General features: G+C 38.2%; 1 protein-coding gene across 3 annotated transcripts in view; it reads left to right on the top strand.

Moving 5' to 3' along the window:
• The window catches only part of Flt1 (fms related tyrosine kinase 1), a 199,401-nt gene that overhangs the window by 26,511 nt on the left and 153,293 nt on the right, over nt 1-19,597 (top strand). For all 3 annotated transcript variants that reach the window (XM_023715112.1, XM_023715111.1, XM_023715114.1), the window contains exons 2-3: nt 2,121-2,217; nt 4,104-4,330. In XM_023715112.1, the coding sequence (XP_023570880.1) occupies nt 2,121-2,217; nt 4,104-4,330 (324 nt within the window). The remainder of the gene's footprint in view (nt 1-2,120; nt 2,218-4,103; nt 4,331-19,597) is intronic.

Raw genomic sequence — 19,597 nt, 5'->3', positions numbered from 1 at the left:
AGCAGTGCCGGAATTTTTCTGTAGGAAGCTTTGTTGTTCTCGTCCCACACTAAAACAATTACACAACAATTGCTCAATTAAATCTCCAGTGTTTCATACCATAAAGAAGGGTAGAAAACATTCTGGCCTGTAAAATTGTCATGGTAGGTATTATCAATTGCTGGCTGTGTTTTTAGAAAAACCTACTGATTTTTAGCTACTTAATGCCTTAGAAAATTCCTAAAGGGCCAGCAAGATTGCTAAGTGGTCTCAAGCACCTGCTCAGCATGGCTGAGCCAGCCAAAAAAGAAAAAAAGAAAATTCCTAAAGATGAGTAAAGTACAGAATGTGTACCTGAATGGAGTGACTTGTTCTGAAAAGGAACAAATTCATTCATTAGGAGAGAAAATCATTCTCTCAGATCAGATCTCTTAGGATACCATGGTCAGCAGTAGAAAGTGCTTTAAAATCTATATATGTCCGCATACAACACAGTAGCAGTGTCATGCATCATCCGAATGAGTAGCTGTGCGACCCTGCACAACTCACCTCTCTCTCCAGACCTCAGTTCCCTCATCTGTAAAATAAGTGACTGGGCTGGATGCTCTCAGATCTTTCAGTTTTTTGATAGACCAATTTGATCTATATAAAATGGTAATTTGAACGTAAATTAGTAGTTTTGAGCCATTTTATCTAGTACAATAGTACTTTATACTAGGACCTGTTGTCTATAAAAGTTACCTTAAAATATTAAGTTCTATCAGTGCAGTGTTGGAAGAGCATACAACGCTCACTTCACATCCTTCTTTGCAATTATATACCCAGCAAAATATTCTCATGGGGTGGGGGCAGTTCACTCCCTTGATCTCTCCTCTTTGCTAAGGGTCACTGATCCTGGGCGCTGCCTCCTGCTTTCAGCAGACATTGCAGCCATCTCTGTAGGATGAGGAGGAGGTGGAGAAGGGACGAGAAGGAAGGAGGACAGATGGGACGATGAGGAGAAAGCAAGAGGGATCCTTATTGGTTGTCTTCTGAGTGTCAGTGAGAGCTTCCAGGGAGGCTCAACTCCTGCAGGACCTCTGTCTCCAAGCATCATGCAACTTAGAGAGTCACAGTGCTTGGTAGTGCGACAGCATTAGCCCAGTCTCTTGTGTTATAGATAAGAGAACTGAGATCTGGAGTGAGATGTGACTTGCTCAGGGTTACACAGCTAGGCGTATAAGATCTTTTTTTTTTTTTTTTTTTCTGTGATGCCCGGGATTGAACTCAGGACCTTGTGCTTGTCAGGCAAGCACTTATTCTACTAAGTTTCTCCCTGTATAAGATCTTAAAGCATTTTTACATACAGATTTCATTGCTTCAGAGCAAGCCCCTGTGAGATATGCTTGTCAAATGCCACATTAGAGTGGCCAGTTCCCTTTGTACTGTGCCTTTATAGAAAGAATTTGTTGATTACGTAAGGCAAACCAGTGGTTTCTAAAACTCACTTGGCTCTAAAATTAATTTTTCAAATGAGAAAATTAGTGTGAAAGAAAAATGATTCAAAAATATCATTGGTCCACTAATGATCAAGTTATGTCTAGGACACAGAAAATTTATTTACCTTACAAAAATTATTAATCATACATGTTTATGGGGTAGTGTATGATAATTTGACACATGTATATGATATATAATGATCTGATCAAGAGAGTCAGCATTCGCATCTTAAACAACCAAATAGTTATAATTATACATGATAATTCTATTTATGAGGCCCAATATGAAATTTCCTTTTTATCCAGAAAAATTACACAGGCCTATGTCATCGGATGATGCATGGTGATATGAAGAAATCCAGTGTTAGAAATATACTAGAGGAAAAAAAAGAAATATACTAGAGATTATATTTAATCTCAAAAGTTTTTAGTAAGTTATATTATATTAATATGGTGGCATTTTAACATACTAGGTAGATGCACTTGTGGGTAGTATAATATTTAGGTTATATGGTAACTATATTTGTAAACAAGAGGTGAACTAGAAAACTGTGCATTAAGAGAAATTTGTATTGAATGTATCTTCAGCATAAAGAAAAATAACTTTAAAATAAGATGTGAAGGCAATTTGTAAATAGTACATTTTAATAATTTGTTTTCCAGAACCTAGTTCAGGTGCAAAATTAAAAAGTCCTGAACTGAATTTAAAAGGCACGCAGCACGTCTTGCAAGTAGGCCAGACACTACGTCTCCAATGCAGGTAAGAGGCTGTGTTGGTTTGGGAACAATCCAGTTGCCTTTGCCAAGGCAAAAGTCATTCATTCACTGGGGGAGTAGAAAGGGTCCTTCCAAGTGGAGAGGTAGAGACCTGGGGGTCTCCTGGGATCTACAGCCTCCAGCCACGTGTATCGAGCTCCACACGGAAGGTGGCTCCCTAGGCTAGGGCGGCACTACCCGGGTGGGAGGCAGTTGAGAATGATGCCGCCCAAACACATTTGTATCTTTAATCTGAGCGCTACTGATACATGCACATGTATTTTATAGCAACACAGTTCATGAAGCTAAATCTAGGAAGCAGCCTGTATGTCTATCAACAGATGAATGGAAAAAAAAGAATGTGATATTTATACACAATGGAGTGCTGCTCCGCTGGAAAGAAGTATGAGTTTGAGTCATTTGCAGTAGAACAGATGAACCTCAAGAGCATAATGTCAAGTGACATAATCAGACTCACAAGTTCAAATACGAAGTGGTGTATCTTATGTAAGAAAACCAGAATATAAATTAACAGTAAAATCAAAAGTAGACAATAAGAAGTAGTAGAGAGATACATTTTATTCAAAAGAAAAGGGAATTGCCCAAAAGAGAAGCCTAAATAAGTTACACAAATGAATATTGTTCATACAATATTCTTTGACCCTAATACATACAAGAAGATAAAATTACAAATTGATAAAATTGTCCTTGTAAAAAATATTTTGGGTGCAGCAGAAGTTTTAGGAATCAACCTGAATCTCCACTGTGGCAGCTCAATAGTTTTTGTGTTATTATTGCTTTGTTCATGTGCCCTTGATTTCACCTTACAAAAATGAGAAAAATAATTAATCTTGGAAAAAGGGGTTCATATGTACAGTGACTTACATTATTCACATACGTAGTGGCCTAGTAGAAGTTTTCTGTATGCTCTGCTCATCACGTAGGAAAAGTGTATTGAAAAGTTGAGGGTATTATATAAATTAATTTTTCTATCCCTTGGTGATAATAGCTACTGTTTAACAATACATACAGGGGCCGGGGAGATGGCTCAGTAGAATAAGTGCTTCCCTGGCAAGCGCAAAGACCTGAGTTCAATCCCCGGTTCTGAAAAAAAATACATACAAAACACTTACCAAATTCTGGTTCTTGAAACAGACCTGAAAATTTGGTAGTACAGTGTTTAAATTTTAGAGATTAACATAAAATAAGCTATCTGGCACTTTACCAGCTTGTAAGCACATTTTAAAATGCAGATAATAATCCCACATTGCAATGGCTTTTAGAGCTTATCTCCTAATGCAGAGCCACAGTGTTTCCCATTATTGTGGGTTGCCTTCCATCTGGGGAGTCATTTGTACTCAGGAAAGTAGCACCTGCATAGTTATAGCTCTTGTACATATGTGTGCCCAAAAAAGTGTATTTTTTCTGAGACAAGTTTTATGTTTCATTAGTAATTCAAAATTCTAATGTTCATATATTTAGTATTTCTTTTTTTACTTTGACATGTGAATTTTTGAGGAATGGTATAAAATTTCCAAATAAAAATTGTTAAATGGGGGAAAAAAAGAAAAGGGAATTAAGAGATGGAGGGAAGCCAAAGAGAAGGGAGGGAAGGGAATAAAAAAAAAAAAGAATGAAGATGTGTTGTATACCCGTATCAACTCCCTACAAGGAAGGTAGTCATTAAGAACATGAACATGTGCTAATAAAAAATAAAAACTGGGGGGAAAAAAGCAAAAAGATACTTTTTTCCTGGAGAGAGGATGGTGGCTACACTTAGGAGAGAACCTCAGAACAGTGCTCGCTGTTGGCCAAATGCATGCTGAGGGACTGGGGCTGAGTTCGGGTCCCAGCCTTGATTGTGCTTTGTTTTCTTATCTGCAACCTCAGGAGTGGAGCAGCCCATTCCTGGTCTTTGCCAGAATCTCTGAGTATGGAAAATGAACGGCTGAGAATAACTAAATCTAGCTGTGGAAGGAACGGCAAATTGTTCTGCAGTACATTGACTGTGAATTCAGCTCATATAAACGACACTGGCTTCTACAGCTGCAGACATCTGCCTGGCTCTACTTCAAAGGAGAAGCAACCAGACCCTACAATCTATATATATGTTAGGGGTAAGATTTCTATATTCAGTTTGCTATTCCCTGGTAGTGATCATATGCATTGACCCCAATCTTTTGGTAAAGTTTCTTTCCTGAGGAGAGGCCGAGAAAGAGATTCCACCACAGCTGTAGAAATTTTTGTTTCCTATAATTTTATTGAGAAACAAATAGCAATGAGACAGTTTCAAACCAAATTGGTAGGACAGTTTCAATAATTAACACATTGCATACATTCTTCCTAGTGGTTATTTGCTGTACAACATGCGGACATGATATCCTATTTACAAACACTATTAGAACAAATCCCTCCATTAAGAGAATGTAACTATATATCTATCCTAACCACTTTGAGTACACAGATACAAAATGGACATTCATTAGCTGTAGACATTTACAAAATGCATTTCTGATACATTTCTTGAGTGTCAGTTGCAGCCAGATTTTTCTTAAGACCCAGTCAGTAAATCGTATGCTAGGAGAGAGATGTGTGTCTATTTATTTGGTCAGTGTTCTCACGTTGAGAGTAGTGTCTGGCCCACAGTGGGATAGCTAGTGAGTGACAGGATCTCAGTCCTAATTCTTAATTATTGGAAAGCCCAAAATAGGATAAGGGATTTTGGTCCTTTAACACAACCACATTCTCTTATATGCTAGAATCATAAGTTATTGCTGTTTTTTCTGGGCTAAGGCTATAGCTCAGTGGTAGAGCACCAACATGTACAAGATGCTTCGCATGTTTGAGACCGAGACCTTCATCCTCATTACCCACACACCCATACAGCACAGTCACCTTCACTAAATTAATATCTAATGTCGCTTTTATGCATGGCAACTACAAAATTAGTTCCCATTGACAGTAGCATATGACTTTATAGTCATTAAGCATGCATTACAATGCTATAAGACTTGGCACATACCAAGATATAGTGGAAAAGACAAAAGGTAAAAATTAATGATTTTCATTATAATTTTATTCTTTCCAGAAAGAATGAATATATGAAGTAATACTCAAAATAAGTGTAAAATCCTTGAAAGAATATAAACTGACACTAGAAATAGACCCTTGAGAAAGAGTGACAAAAGTAGCATATCGTTGTATTCTTCCTGATTTAGTTCCAGTTTCTAAAACTTGTTCAGGGGGAGCTAGAGAATATAAAAGCAAAATTAGAAGGGCTTAAAAATAAGGCAACCAGCTATTGACATTAATAACAAACATCCACCCTATGTCCACCTTCTGGTGAGTTAAACAACAAGGTCTTTGCATTTGGAGACAGTATAATAGAGTTAACATTTTGGTGGAATTCATTTTTTAATTTTTGAAATAAGACAACTAGACAGTGTTTTAAATGAGCACAATGTGCAATTGTCCAGATTTCTAATTAGCCTTCAGAGCAGCAGGACTACCACATGATATGATATTGATATAATACTACTGTTAGCTATTGTCAGCCTAAATTTTTTTTCTAGTATAGAGACTTGAACCCAGGGCCTTTTCACAAAGTTACATCCCGAACCCTTTTTATCTACTTATTTACTTTTCAGACAGAGTTTTAATCCCTACATTACTTATGCCAAGCTCAAACTTGTGATCCTTCCCTAGCCAGGGGCTTCTGGGCTTCCAGGTGTGTACCACTGTACCTCTCTTGTCAGCCTGATTTGAGCCTCTTTTCTGTCCCAGTTCCTCATACTCAATTCTGATAGTACACACTTTTCCAGGAGTAACTAGCTAGCTAGCAGCAGGGACTAAACACTAGCAGTCTGTCATCACAGGGATGAATCAGCCCACTTGCACAGAAGAGTAGGCTGGAGGCTGAGAAACTATGCACAGGAAGTTGGCACAGGAGGGAAGACAAGGTGGAAGACAGAAAGCGGGGAAGAGTGGAGAGCACAGCACTGAGAACAGAGACTTAGAGAGAGGCGACTTTGCCCCGCAAGGGCGAGGAGACATGTGCCTGAGAGTGACAAGGGGAACATCATGGACCCAGCCATGTTTTCTTTTTCCAGGACTATAGTCTTGTGTTCTTTCCAATATGTGGAAAAAAGCAAGCATTTTGCAGTGGGCCCTAGAGACTTCCTGTTTCTCTGAGGAATGGGAGAAAAGCATTCATACTAACATTGCCCATCGTTTTATAGAGTCCAACTTGCAACTAGACACATCTATGAATAAAAGAAGCCATCTTTTTTTTCCCTAAAAAATAATATTCACTTCTTTTTCCATTTTGCTTCTATGGTAGGCAATAAATATCCCAGGATCATGGGCCCAGCAGGTAGGGATTACAGAGCCTTCTCAAACCAACCCCCCTTTTTTATAATAAAAGAGAAACTTAGTCATATAGAAATATTTTCACTTTACCTACACAGCAAAATTTGGAAAATAACCATTCCTTTGAGTGTCAGATCAATTGTTAATCTAATTTCAGTAGGACAAGTTCCATGTTTCTTAATTACTTTTATCTACAAGGTCCTCCCTAGTGCAGTGTCTGTCATACAGCAAACGTTCACTACTTTATAAGTGAATAAATAGTTTATATAATAGGTGATGTATAGAATACATTGTTTAAATTGATAAGGGCATAAAGTCTAGGTTTAATGGGAAAGAGAGCCACAGTCAATTATTGATGTCTGTTATGGGTTTGGAGCTATCCTAGTCATTGTGCCATAGACTTGTCATGTCTGTTCTCTTAACAGTAACATAAAGTTACAAGTTTCAGTATCTGAAAATTCCCATATTATTTGTTAGACACCAGGAAGCTGTATTTCAAAGACAGCTCTAGGAAAAGGAAGGATTGTGAAATGCTTTGTATTTCATAGATTCTGACACACATATGTTTGTATCCAATATGAATGTTATATGAATTCACTGGAAACATTGTTAGGATGTATATAGGGACTGATTATTTTTGAATAGGATGAATAACAAAAGCTATTTGAGATGATAGCAATGGGCACAGGAAAGCATCCTGAATCTTGTTTGCTAATTAATTTAACCATCTGATTTGTAGGGAACACTTGGTGTGTGCCTGTAGCCATCTTACTATGAAAAGTAATGCCTATGTTGTCTTCTTCCTGGTAGTATATTATTAATCTCACCTTATTAAAGTCCAGAATATCTGTGACATGATCTACTAAACAATTAGAAGTTTTTTAAATGCCCTACTATGTTATAATATTGTTGTTTTCATTATTTTATTCTCTTTCTGAGAAAATTTGGTCTCTGCTTCCATTTTAATCAAACACTTCCCTTACAGGTTTATTTTAATATAACTGATAACTCAGAGATTTGTCTTGGGGATTAATAAAACTCCAAACATTATTACACGGCTGTAATTACTCACTACATATTAATTACTACTTATTTACTATTGAATATTTACTTCAGAACATGTTGGTGTCTTTGATGATTTCTATCCTTGATAAACATTGTCAGGTATGCTGACATTTCATTTTAGTTTGCTTTAAAGCAATTGTGACACTGTTTAGCTATCTTTCGAAAAGACAGATTTGTAGTCTATAGTTTTGTCTACCTAGCCAAATCCATGTGAATTATAAATTAACATTTGGACATTATTTATTGCTAAGTCACAATTCCACATATGCATTGATTTGGATATTAACATCTGATACGTGGTATATAAAAAAGTAATATGGTCACTTTATCACCACAGTTTGTATAAATTTGCCAGACCTCTAGTATAATGCAATAAATCATTTTAATTACTCAAGTAATTATATTTAACTCCTTTCATTGATTACTCAATTGTCTTGCAAATTGAATTTCCCATCAATATAACGAGTTACATTTCTTATGTTTCTCTTTAACAAATGGCTTTGTTTCTATTTTGCCATTTAATCCTTATCACAATCCAGTGAAGTGTTACTGTCTTCTTTTACCAAGTCAAGCCCCAAGAATCCACTTTCCAGCAAGTCTCTGTGAGGGCACAGGAAATCCATAAATGTATTTTGTGGAAAAATGCACAGGTAGTCAGATTTTCCCTCCAGAGCCTCCGTGCTGGGAGATGGGAAGAGACAGTGAGGCCGATCAGAGGGCTGCTGTGTGCAGCGAGGCAGGAGGCAGGGTGGTCCCAGTACACACAGTGGTGGTGTGGAAGGAGCTGGTAGGTTTGAGGGATTCCATCAGCTCTGATGATTAGATGTCCAGTGGGTGAGGGGAAGCGAAGAACCAGAGTAATGCTCAAATTCTGCAAGCAACAGTTAGGCAACTCATTCCTGGTGCTCTAGCCAGGTGGAGCTTTGTACCACTCAATTCCATTGTTGAAGTTATCTTCCTCCTGCTCTTCCTCCTCCTCTTCCTCCTCCTCATCCTGATCCTCACCCTCCCAGATATACTTTTGGTGTAGTCAGGAGCACATGGCTTTTGAGTTCTTCCTGTTAATAAAGCTCTAAAATTTGGGATCATAAAGAAAAAAACTGCAGTGTAACCCCTAATTTTTTGCCAATTTCAAAAGATTTCTAGAGGAGTGGTAATGTTAGGGCCGTCTAGCTATTCCCCCTGGAGGAGAGCACTTTCATGATGGTTTCTGATGGTCTGGTATGCTCAAGAAACAGGCCTTGGGCCAGCCTTTGCTGAGAATTAGGGCATCTCATTGAAATTAGAATCTGTGAATTGTGACTGAAGTATAAGAAAAGCAACTAGAAGATGGCATCGCCAATGTATTTAACATTTTGTCAAGATCTTCAATTTAATTAGCAAAACTTTGAACTTAGTATATTAAGGTTCCTGCGCTGTACAATTAGCTTGTCTTCCTCCTTCTCCAGCCCCGAGCCTTTAGGAACTACCCAAATAGAATGTCTTCCCTTGAAGAGTTATAATTAGAAAGTGGAAAAAATGGGATGGGGTTGGCTGGATGAGAATGTGTTGCTCTTCCCTGTTAGATAAACTTGCCTCTTGTCCCCTTTTCTTGATTTTCTTTCTGAGTCTATTAAAGTAAATAGGTTGGAGTGTTCAAAAAATGTATTTTTCCCCCATTGGCTTGCTTGCTTGCTGGGTTTTTTTTTGTTGTTGTTGTTGTTGTTTTTAGCAGAACTGGGGATTGAGCTCTGTTCCTTGCGCTTGCCAGGGAAGCTCTTATTCTACTGAGCCACCTCCCAGGCCCTCCATTGGTTTTCAGTATGCATAAAACTAATGAGATCTGCATTAACAGCCTAATCTGAGCTAGAAAAATTAGCCAACACATTGCGCCTATAACCCAAATGTAGTAGGGTTTGTAACAACACACATGTTCTGGAAAGACTAAAAAATCGTGCATTTACATAAATGTATTTAGTAGGAAAACGCTGTAATGGTCTGTGGAACCCTGAGCAAGTAATAATCCTAGCACTATCACTGTTCTGAGGATTCTGTGTGCTCATTTGTACAGCACTTGAGGTTTCTTTTCCCATCAGATTTTATGAGTACATTTTAGGTCTGCAAAACAATCACCTTCATCATAGAGAATCTATGTGCATGAGACATAACTTGTTTCTTTTTCTGCATTCTCCTGCCCTTCCTTCAGCCCCTCCCCTTCCCCATTTACAAAGCTTTGTTTCCATTTTTTGCTTCATTTGTCTTTTTTTTTTTTTTTTACTTTTTCCTTCTTTCCCCCTCTTTCTCCCTCATTCCCCTTCTCGTTTGAACATTTTCTTCCTATTCACAATACCTATTATACATTTTAGTCCTTATTTATACTTTACTTGAACTTTTCTTTAAAAAGCATTTCTACCATTATCAAGGTGAAGCTGAGTTACTATTGTCTCCATTTTACGTATGGGAAGCAACGTCACTGACTTACCCAAGTGAAGCAGCTCATACAGTGACAGGCCAGGATTAGGGTCAGGTCAGAATCCAGGTGAGGGCTACCTCCCCCGCACTGGGGTTTGAGCTCCTGACCTCAGACTATGACCTCCTTGTTATCCTAGAACATAGATTGAATAATTGTTATATTTTTTTAAATGTCAAATTCACATTTTTCTTTTAAAGAATATTAAGTTAAGCTAGTTTCAGACTGTTTCTAAGTAACAGACCTTAGAGAAGCGAATTGTGATCCCAAAGAACTCTGTGTTGTCCTCTGTTGGGACAGAGCTTTGTTTTGTCACCTTTTACCTGCATTGTGTCACTGCTACATCCCAGCTCACATAACTTGAGAAAGGGACACAACTCTATTACGGAGTGGAGCAGGACTGTTTTAAAACATGCCAGTGGACTGTAGAATCCAATTAGCGAGTTGTAACCAGAATTAAAAATAGAAAGCAAAAGAATAATGTGGAAACATCCAAATATATTGAACATACCAAAGATAAATGTTCTTTAGTAATTATTTCCATCATATGGATATGTATGTTTCTTTAATTGTTCTGAGGTAAAACATACTTCTCAGTATAAAACTTGGTACAGTAAGTTTAAAAGTAAGCAGAGTAGGCTTTACCTATCTGTTTTATATAGGAAAACAGAGACCATTGTAAACACCCTGTTTTTTGCGCACTACTGCTGAACCAGGTCTAGACCCTGTCCCTTAGTCAATACAGGCATATCTCTGCAAAACTATCTTTCAGATTTAATGGAGAAATATAATACTTTCATGACAAAGAAATTCATGACCACCAAACTACTCTCCAAAATGTTCTGAAGGATATTCTGGACAGAGCTAACAAGAATTACAACTCCAAGGGCTGGGCGATATAGCTCAGGAGACTAAGTGCCTGCTTAGGCAAGTGCAAGGACTGGGGTTCAATCCCTGGCACTACATGCCTCACCAGCTCCACCCCAGGGCAACCTGAGCTGGCCACAGAATCTGAGAGTGGCATGGGCCTGCAATCCCAGCACTGGGCGGCTGAAAACAAGAGGATCACTATAAATCCAAGCTGGGTAGTGAGACCTTATACCAAATGCATTTTTTAAAAAAGAAAGGAATTACAGCTCCATGAAATCCAGTAGAACAGATCCAGGAAAAGCAAACAAATAAACAGGGGTTGGAGAGGGAGCCAACAACAGGAAAATAACATGAAAAGAATAAGCCAGTACTTATTAGTTTCAACCATCAGTGTTAATGGGTTCAGTTCAGTCAATATGGGTTCACTGCTGCTGGCTGCTACTGTAAAGTATATTGATCTCTTTGCTGATCTGGATTTCCCTACAAGCATGTGTGACCCAGATTCTATCAGCAGGAGTCTGTCCCTGGAAGTGCATAACAAACCTGCTACGTGGAAGACCTTGCTGCATTTTTTGTGTGGGAGACATACAATGCCAAGTTATTGAATCCTGTAATTTTGAAATTTACCAATGACTTTCTAGGATTGCAGCTCACAGATCTGTATTAAAAGGCTAGGATTTTTTTAAAATATGACTACTGTTTAAAAGGGAGTCTCTTAAGGGAATGGGCTCTTACAGGTGTCTTTCATGAGGACCCCACTAATATTGCATGGAATGTGGAGGTTCTTCCAACATCCCCTTCCTGTAGGTTTTTTTCCTAGATCTACTCCAGTTGGGGACACAGAGGAGCCGCTTGGCTGATGCTGCTTAGCAGAGTGATGCCAGATTTTCCATGCTGGTGTACAAGTTCAATAAATGTGGCCAATGCAGCAAGCAGGGATTGGAGAGCCATGCACCTGAGGTGGGCTGTGTGAAGGCTGCAAATTCTTCCCCCTAGATTCAAAAGAAGTTCCTGAGGCTTTCAGAGCAGCAAGCATGATGAGCAGAGTGCATTGCATGGCTATCAAAGCCCCTAGAGCATTGCCAAGGAATCGCTGCCATAATTCTGTTAGAGAAACTTTAAAGAGAAAGTGTAGAGTCTATGCGTCAGCATTCTCCTCCATCAGAAAATGGACTAAAACAGTTTACAGTTTGCAGGAAGAAAGCAATAAATAAATAAACTCACTCAAATGAACAAATGTGTAAGTACTCTTAGCCACACTAGCTCACTAGATTCTCAGGAGTGGATTTCTTATTAGATCTGACATTAACCTTTCCCAGATTAATGTACAGAGTTTTAGATTTTTAGTTTTCAACATGTTCTTAGTCTTCCTTTCCTCTGCCCACCTAAAGACCCTCCCCCCACCTCTCTCTTGCTTATATTGCCCCTGTCTCTACTACATAGCTCCTATTTATCTTCTGATACCTGTGTTCCTTGTGGCACAAATCTTCCAGTTAGAGCTGGTTTGCAAGTTTTGTCCCAGAGATTGTGATTCCAAACGTTGTTGTCACTTGAGCCACTATAAATGTGCAGGCAAGCTGGGTGACAGCTCTGGTTTTCTTTTCACATTCTAACTCAATACATTTGCTCAGGAGACAGACTAAAAATGTTGAGGTAGCTGAAGTCAGAACTAGTAGGTTCTGGATATGAATCTGGAATCCAACTGGCTTTCCAAAAATGTTAGCAGTTAGGCTGATTTGAATTGGCAAAATTCTGCTTCACAGAATCTTCTGTGTAGAATTCGTAGGTATTTTCTGACCTGTCTGCATACAGATGCATAAAAAATGTGGTACAAGATGAGGATCTTTTTTTTTTTTTTAAAGAAAATTGTGAGAGAGGAGAGATGATTATTTGTAAGGTTTAAAATGTGCATGAATGTTGGTTTAAGTCACTGCGGTTTTTTTCCTTGGGAAACAAACTGCTCTGCATCCTGGCTATGTGCTCCTTCTTGGACTAAAGCATGAAGGAGATTATCCATTCTATCCATCACCGAGGACAGCTGATTAGGACCACATGGTGAGAGTTTAGAAAGGAGTAACTTAACTCTTCGCAATTTCCTTTTCAGCTATGTAAAAAATTGATAGAAGACATTCTTGATATTGTTAAGTCCTCTGATTTCATATTTCCCTTCTAGAAACATTTTTGTCTTTAAATACTAAGGGACATTGACTGTAGTATGGAAACATATGTGATTGGGTTGGAAGCCAGTCATGTCGGCAGAAGTGTTGGCAGCCAGACACATTACAGTTCTCAACTCTCACTCCAGTCTTCGTGTTCACCCAGTGGGCTCCCAGGCATGTCATCTTAGCACTTGATGGTATGTGTCAAATGACTAGGCCCTTTTCTCAGAAAGAGAACAATTGCTAGTGATCCTCAGACTGTGTGCCAGAAAATTTTGGCATGCCAGCTCTCTAGGGCCACATTGCTGGGATTTTCTATACCAGTAACATAATTGTGTATCACCAGCCATTAGTGAAACTACATAAACCCTACAGAGATAATCAGAATGAACAAGGTCTTGAATGAGCCACTTAGACAAAATTTAAGACTTTGGCAAGCTGATGACTGGGGTAGAGTTATGAAATCTCAAGGTGAGAGTGAAGTCCAAAAACAATGAAGTTGACCATATACTCTCATGTTTCCCATGCAATCAAGAAGTGTGAAAAACAGTCAAAACTTTATGGTTTTAAGGATTTTCTAAAACATCTCCTTCAAATAATCTTTTAAGATAAATGAGTAAGGGACTTTTTCAGGAAAAAAATCCCCTGGAATTGAACAAGATTTAAGTTTCTGACACTTCATAACTTTAAGAATACTAATGTTATGAGGTGATCTGTTTTTATCTTCATGGTCATTGTAGTTCTAATGCTCTACAATTTCCTTCACTATTTAAAATGATTGTTGTTCTGTCATTGGATGCATTTTTGCTGAGTTATATTTAGCAGCAATCATAGTTAACTATGCTACTCAAAATCTGTGGCTTATTAAAGTAATAAACAGCTCTCCCTTCCTTCATCAAATATCAATTTATAAGCTGCAGTTGAAACAATATAACCTAGGCTTTGGTTTGTTTTCAAATCGTTATTCTAATACTTTTTAGGCCTTTGACTTTGGGGAAATTACTGAAGAATAATCGCTAACATTTGGGTAGGTCTTACTCTCCTGGACTCCTCCTAAGCACTTTGTACAACAACAACCCTATGAGGTAGAGTGTGTGTGTGTGTGTGTGTGTGTGTGTGTGTGTGTGTGTGTGCTTGGCTCATAGCTCAGATCAGGTTCTCAGGAACACTGAGAGGAGCATACAGAGATCCCCTACCTCCCCAGTTAGCAACCTCACCTACCACAGCAGTACATTTGTTACCTCTACAGAGCCTGCAGTGAGGCATTGCAACCACCCAAGGTCCAGTTTAGAGTTCACTGTGTTGTGCTGTCAGTGGGTTTAGACAAATGTAAGTAACATGTTTCTCATCATAGCACCAAGCACAGTATTTCCACAGTGCAAAAAAAATCTTACGTGCTCTGCTTAGTCTCCTTTCTTTCAGATCCCAGTTCCCGGAGAGTGTAGCACTTTTTTTTTTTTTCTGTTTCCTTTTCTAAAATTCATATAGTGGGAACCTTCTCAAAGTAGTATGTGGCCTTCTCAAGCTGGCTTCTTTCACTTAGTAATATGCACTTACAGTTCCTCCATATTTAATATCTTTACCAGCGTTTAATGTCAGCATTCTGGGTTTTGACATTCTAGTAGGTGTATAGTGATATCTAACTGCTTTAGTTTGCATGTCTCTATGACATGATGTAGAACATCTTTTCATATGTTTATCTGCCATTGTATATGTCTTTGGCAAGATACTTGCTAAAGTTTGGGTCCCATTTTTAATGTTTTTTTTTTTCTTATTGTTGAGTTAGAGAGAGAATATTTGTATTTCTGATAGTTCTTTATCAGCTGTGTTTTTTATAGATCTTTCACCCCAGTATTTGGTCTGTTGTCATATTCTCTTGCTACTGTCTTTAGGTAAGAAGAATTTTTTTTATTTTAATGAAGTCCAGCCTCTCAATTATTTCTTTTATAGATTGTGCCTTTAATATTTTATCTAAAATGTCATTGCTTTACCAAGTTTTCTAGTTTCCCTTCTATATCCTAGGTGTTTTATAATTTTGAATTTTACTTCCAGGTCTATGATCCGTTCTGAGTTAACTTTCTTAGAGTGTAAGGTTTGTGTCTACACTTTTCTTATTGCATGTTCATGTCTAGTTGTTCCATCACCATTTGCTGAAAAGACTATCTTTGACCCATCGAACTGCATTTACTTCTTTGTCAAAGATCAATTAAATATACTGATGTGAGTCTATTTCAGTGTTCTGTTTTTCTTTCACTGGTCTATTTCCTTCTATTCCCAATACCACTGTCTTGATTACCGATCACTGACATTAAGTCTTGAGCTTGGGTTGCAGTCCTTTTGTCTGTCTCCTTAGTTAATGGATTCTTTTGCCTCTCCACTTAAATGTTTATTAAAATCCATAAACTAACCTCTGTAGTTTTGATTGAGATTGCCCTCAATCATTAGATCAAGTTGATAAGTTGGGAAAAGCTGACATTTCGATAATATTGAATTTTTGTGAACATAAAACACCATTCCATTTGCTTGGTTCTTTGGTTTTCTCATCATGGTTGTGTAGTAATTCTCATCTGTATAGATCCTTGTCATATTTTCTTATATTTATGCCCAAGGACTTCATTTTGGGGAGTGCTAATCTAAAATAGTGTCATTTTAAATTTCAAAATCACTTCTTTATTCCTGGTATACAGGAAAGTCATTTACTTTGTATATTAACTTTGTATCTTTCTTTTTTAAATTTTTTTTTCAGTACTGGAGATTGAACTCAGGACCCTAAGCTTGTCAGGCAGACACTTATTCTACTGAGCTATCTCCCCAGCTCTAACTTTGTATCTTTCTATATTCACTTACTACATGGAGAATTTTTGTCGATTCTTGCAGATTTTCTATCTGGGTGATCATATTATCTAGAAACAATAACAATTCATTTTTTTTTTACAATCTATATACCTCCATCACCTTCTTGTGAATTACTCCATTAGTTCAGCTTCCAGTCCTATGTTGAAAAGGGATAATGACAGGGGACAGCCTTCTCTTGTTTTTGTTCTTGGTGCCAGCACTGGCTGACAAATAGTGCCTGGGAAGGAGTTCAGGCTTTCAGTTGAACTTCTTTATTCACTAAGAAAATGAAGCCAGTCTTGGACTGCATTGATAAATATATGGTGTCCAGAATAAAGGTGATGGTAGTCTTAATTTAGTTTATACCTCAAGAGAAACAATGAAAATAGGATTTCCAAGGCAAATTACGAAACCCTTCTAAACTTTATTTCATCATCTGTAAAGTGGGTAGATCCCTTATAAGGTTTTAAGTGCTAAATAACTAGATCATTTTATTATTTTCCATGGCAAGAACAACTAAAGGGATGGAGATGGCTATTTTACAAAGTAAATAACTGACTAGGAAAATAGAACGCATAAGTGTAACTCTCTCCTAAGTGACCGAGATTAAGCTTCATCTTTATACTCCTAGTTGCAAAAGAACCATCTAAGAACAGAAGTCAAGCTAGGCAGATTTTAGCTTGACATAAAGCAACCCTTTCTAAAATCTAACACTATTCAAACTTGGAGATGATGAGATGATACTTCCAGACCTTTGTAGTCTTGATATTCATTAAATACTCTATGCTTGCCACTATCATTCATTGGTATTTAGCTCAGGTTAATTTCCCAACAACCCAATGAACTAAATCCTACTATCAGTCTTTTACAGAAAATTTAGGGAAATTCAGCACTGTGCTGCCAGTACTAAGGTTGAAGACTTGGTAAGTGATTAAATCAAGTTTGGGGTGAGGTCTGATTGCTTCTGAGGCTCCTGGCCTGCCTGACATATCCTTGTTCCAACTCCTACCCAGGCTTCCTTGGACCTTTGTGTTCAGTGCAGGATTGCAAACCAGAAGTGTACACACCAGATTCAGGCTACATTGGCAGTCAGAGTACTTTTGACTGCCAATATTTAATAACTAGAAGAGTGAAAAATCTGATTTCCTATGTACTTTAAAAATTAGAATCTCTAGCCACACTGGCAGACACTCACTTGGCAACAATTGGCAGCAAGAAGCAGGGGCTGCTTTCTTTCAGCTGCAACACCCCTATTCTAAGCTGCTATTGCTCCTCCAATCTAGCCTCTAGTGGGTCTTCTGCTCATCTGCCTACCTTGCCTGGTCCCTGGAGAAATATCATTGTGACGTGCCTAGTGTGGACACTGTGAGTGAATGCAAAGCAAATCATGAGTGTAGGAACAAGACATTCTCCCTCTCATGTTCTAGATGATGAAGTTGAGTCTCAGGGGGTCCCATAGTAGCAGAGACCATCCACGTAGCCACTTCACAGAACCTGGCTCCTAACTTCCCCTGCATTTTCCTGATGGGTGGAACTCATTGAGGCTGCTCTAGGAGAGCTCAGTGTCCCAGCTAGAGAGACTTCTGACCAAGCAGCACCTGTAATTGAGAGAGAATTTCCTTTGTAATCTCTAAGAATCAGGGTATGTTCTTATTTGGCTGTTGGTTTGAAAGCAGTCCATTATATATATGATGCCTCCAGACCTCTGAGTTCCCAGTGGAGTTCCCAGTATCTTGTAGCAGAGAAAGCTAAAAGAGGTCCAGGGATTTGGGCTAGGTTCAAATTGTAGAACTTGCCATTCTGTTGTTCCACATTGCTAGGTTTTGTCAGAAAGTTCCATGTTACATCTATCTCCGGGACATCATTTCTCCTTCTGTGTGTAGGTAACTGCACCTGTAATGGTTGGTCTTGAGCCATGCAGCCATGTCAAGATGAGATGTTTATGTAGTAGACAGAGACTGGTGCAAGATAAAGAAATCTGAATTTAGTTTGGTGTGGCTCAGCTATTCACATTATTTCCTGTGCTCATGGACTGTCTCTCCTCTCTGGGCCTCAGTTTCCTTATTAGAGTCAGTATCTGGGATTGTAATAATCCCTTCACACTTTTATAACTCAGGTAGTGCAAGAAAGCATAGCACTTGGGAGTGACTAAAACTCAGCGGCAGAAGAGTTAGAATATTTTATTGAAGCTTTAAGCTTTTTCTTGGGCTTTTCTCCTCCATTTGTGTTTCATTTCCTTCCCTCTCTCTTCTTCCCATTCTTTTCCCCATCCTCCTTCCTCCTCCCTTCATCGTTTTCCTTTGGGGCACCTCACATGTAACATGCTCTGATTTCCGCCTTTTTCTGTCTCATCTATCTTCTCTATAAACATTTATTGACTGTGTACTGTGTGTCCACCTTCTCCCGGTCAGTGGATTGGGGGATCAGTTATGCTGATCTCCTACGGGGGCCCACACTCCAAGAACTAAACTTCACAGATTATGCAAGAGCAAGGAGAGAGGGGGACCTGCTGACCTTGCTCTCTCTTGTCTACCTCTTCTACTTTCTCCATTCTTTCACATGCGGAGTTATTCCAGCAATGTTTGTTGAAAGGATTATATTGTTTCCACCCTATCAGGTCTTTCTGAAAATTCATTGACCATAAACATATGGGTGTAATTCTGAACTCTCTGGTTCCCCTTCTTTGATTTATAATTCTGTCCTAATGCTAATACCATACTGTCTCAATCATGGTTCTTTGTAGTGCTAGTTTTGAAATCAAGAAGTCAGTTCTCTAAATTTGTTATCTTTTTTAAGATTGTTTTGTCTATTCTGGTTCTCTTGAAATTCTCTTAATTTAAGAAACAGACTATTTCTACAAAGAAATTAGCTGAGACTTTTGATAGGGATTCTGTTGAATTTATAGTTCAGTTTGGGACACTGACATCTTAATCTTATCTTTCAACCCATGAATATGGAATGTTTTCTCATTTATTTAGACTTTAATTTCTTTCCATAATGTTTTGTACTTTTCAAAGTACAACTTTAGTATTTTTTAAAATATAATTCTAAGTACTTTTATCTTTTTGATGCTGCTGTAAATTGACTTTTCATAATTTTACTTGCAATGACCACTGCAACCATATAGAAGCATAATTTATTTGTGTATATTGCTCTGTGCCCTGAAATCTTGCTGAATTTATTCATTAGTTCTAATACTAGCTTAGTGGATTCCTTAGGATTTTCTTCACACAAAACCATGTCATCTGAAAATATAGTTTGTATCCCAAAATAGCGGTATCATTTCTATCTTTCCGATCTAGTAAGCCGTTTTAACAACTGCTTAATTGATCTGGCTGGCCTTCCCTTTCACTGTTGAACAGAGGTGATGAGAGTAAACAACCCTGTCTTGTTCTTGATCTTAAAGGAAAAACATCCAGTGTTTTATGATTAAGTATAATGTTAACTGTAGTTTTTGGAGACACCACTTATCAGATTGAAAATGTTCCATTCTACTCCTTGCTGAGTGTTTTCTTTCTTTTTTTTTTTTTTTTTTTTTATGTGTGTGTGTGGCCAGCTCAGCCCACCAGGGGGCGGGGCTGGCTGGCATGTGGTGCTGGGGGATTGAACCGCTGTCCCTGTGCTTTGCTAAGCTTGTT

Source organism: Octodon degus, unplaced genomic scaffold (assembly GCF_000260255.1).
Source record: "Octodon degus isolate 3935 unplaced genomic scaffold, OctDeg1.0 scaffold00038, whole genome shotgun sequence".
In the NCBI taxonomy this organism is placed as follows: Eukaryota; Metazoa; Chordata; class Mammalia; order Rodentia; family Octodontidae; genus Octodon; species Octodon degus.
This window is presented reverse-complemented; position numbering and strand designations above follow the sequence as displayed.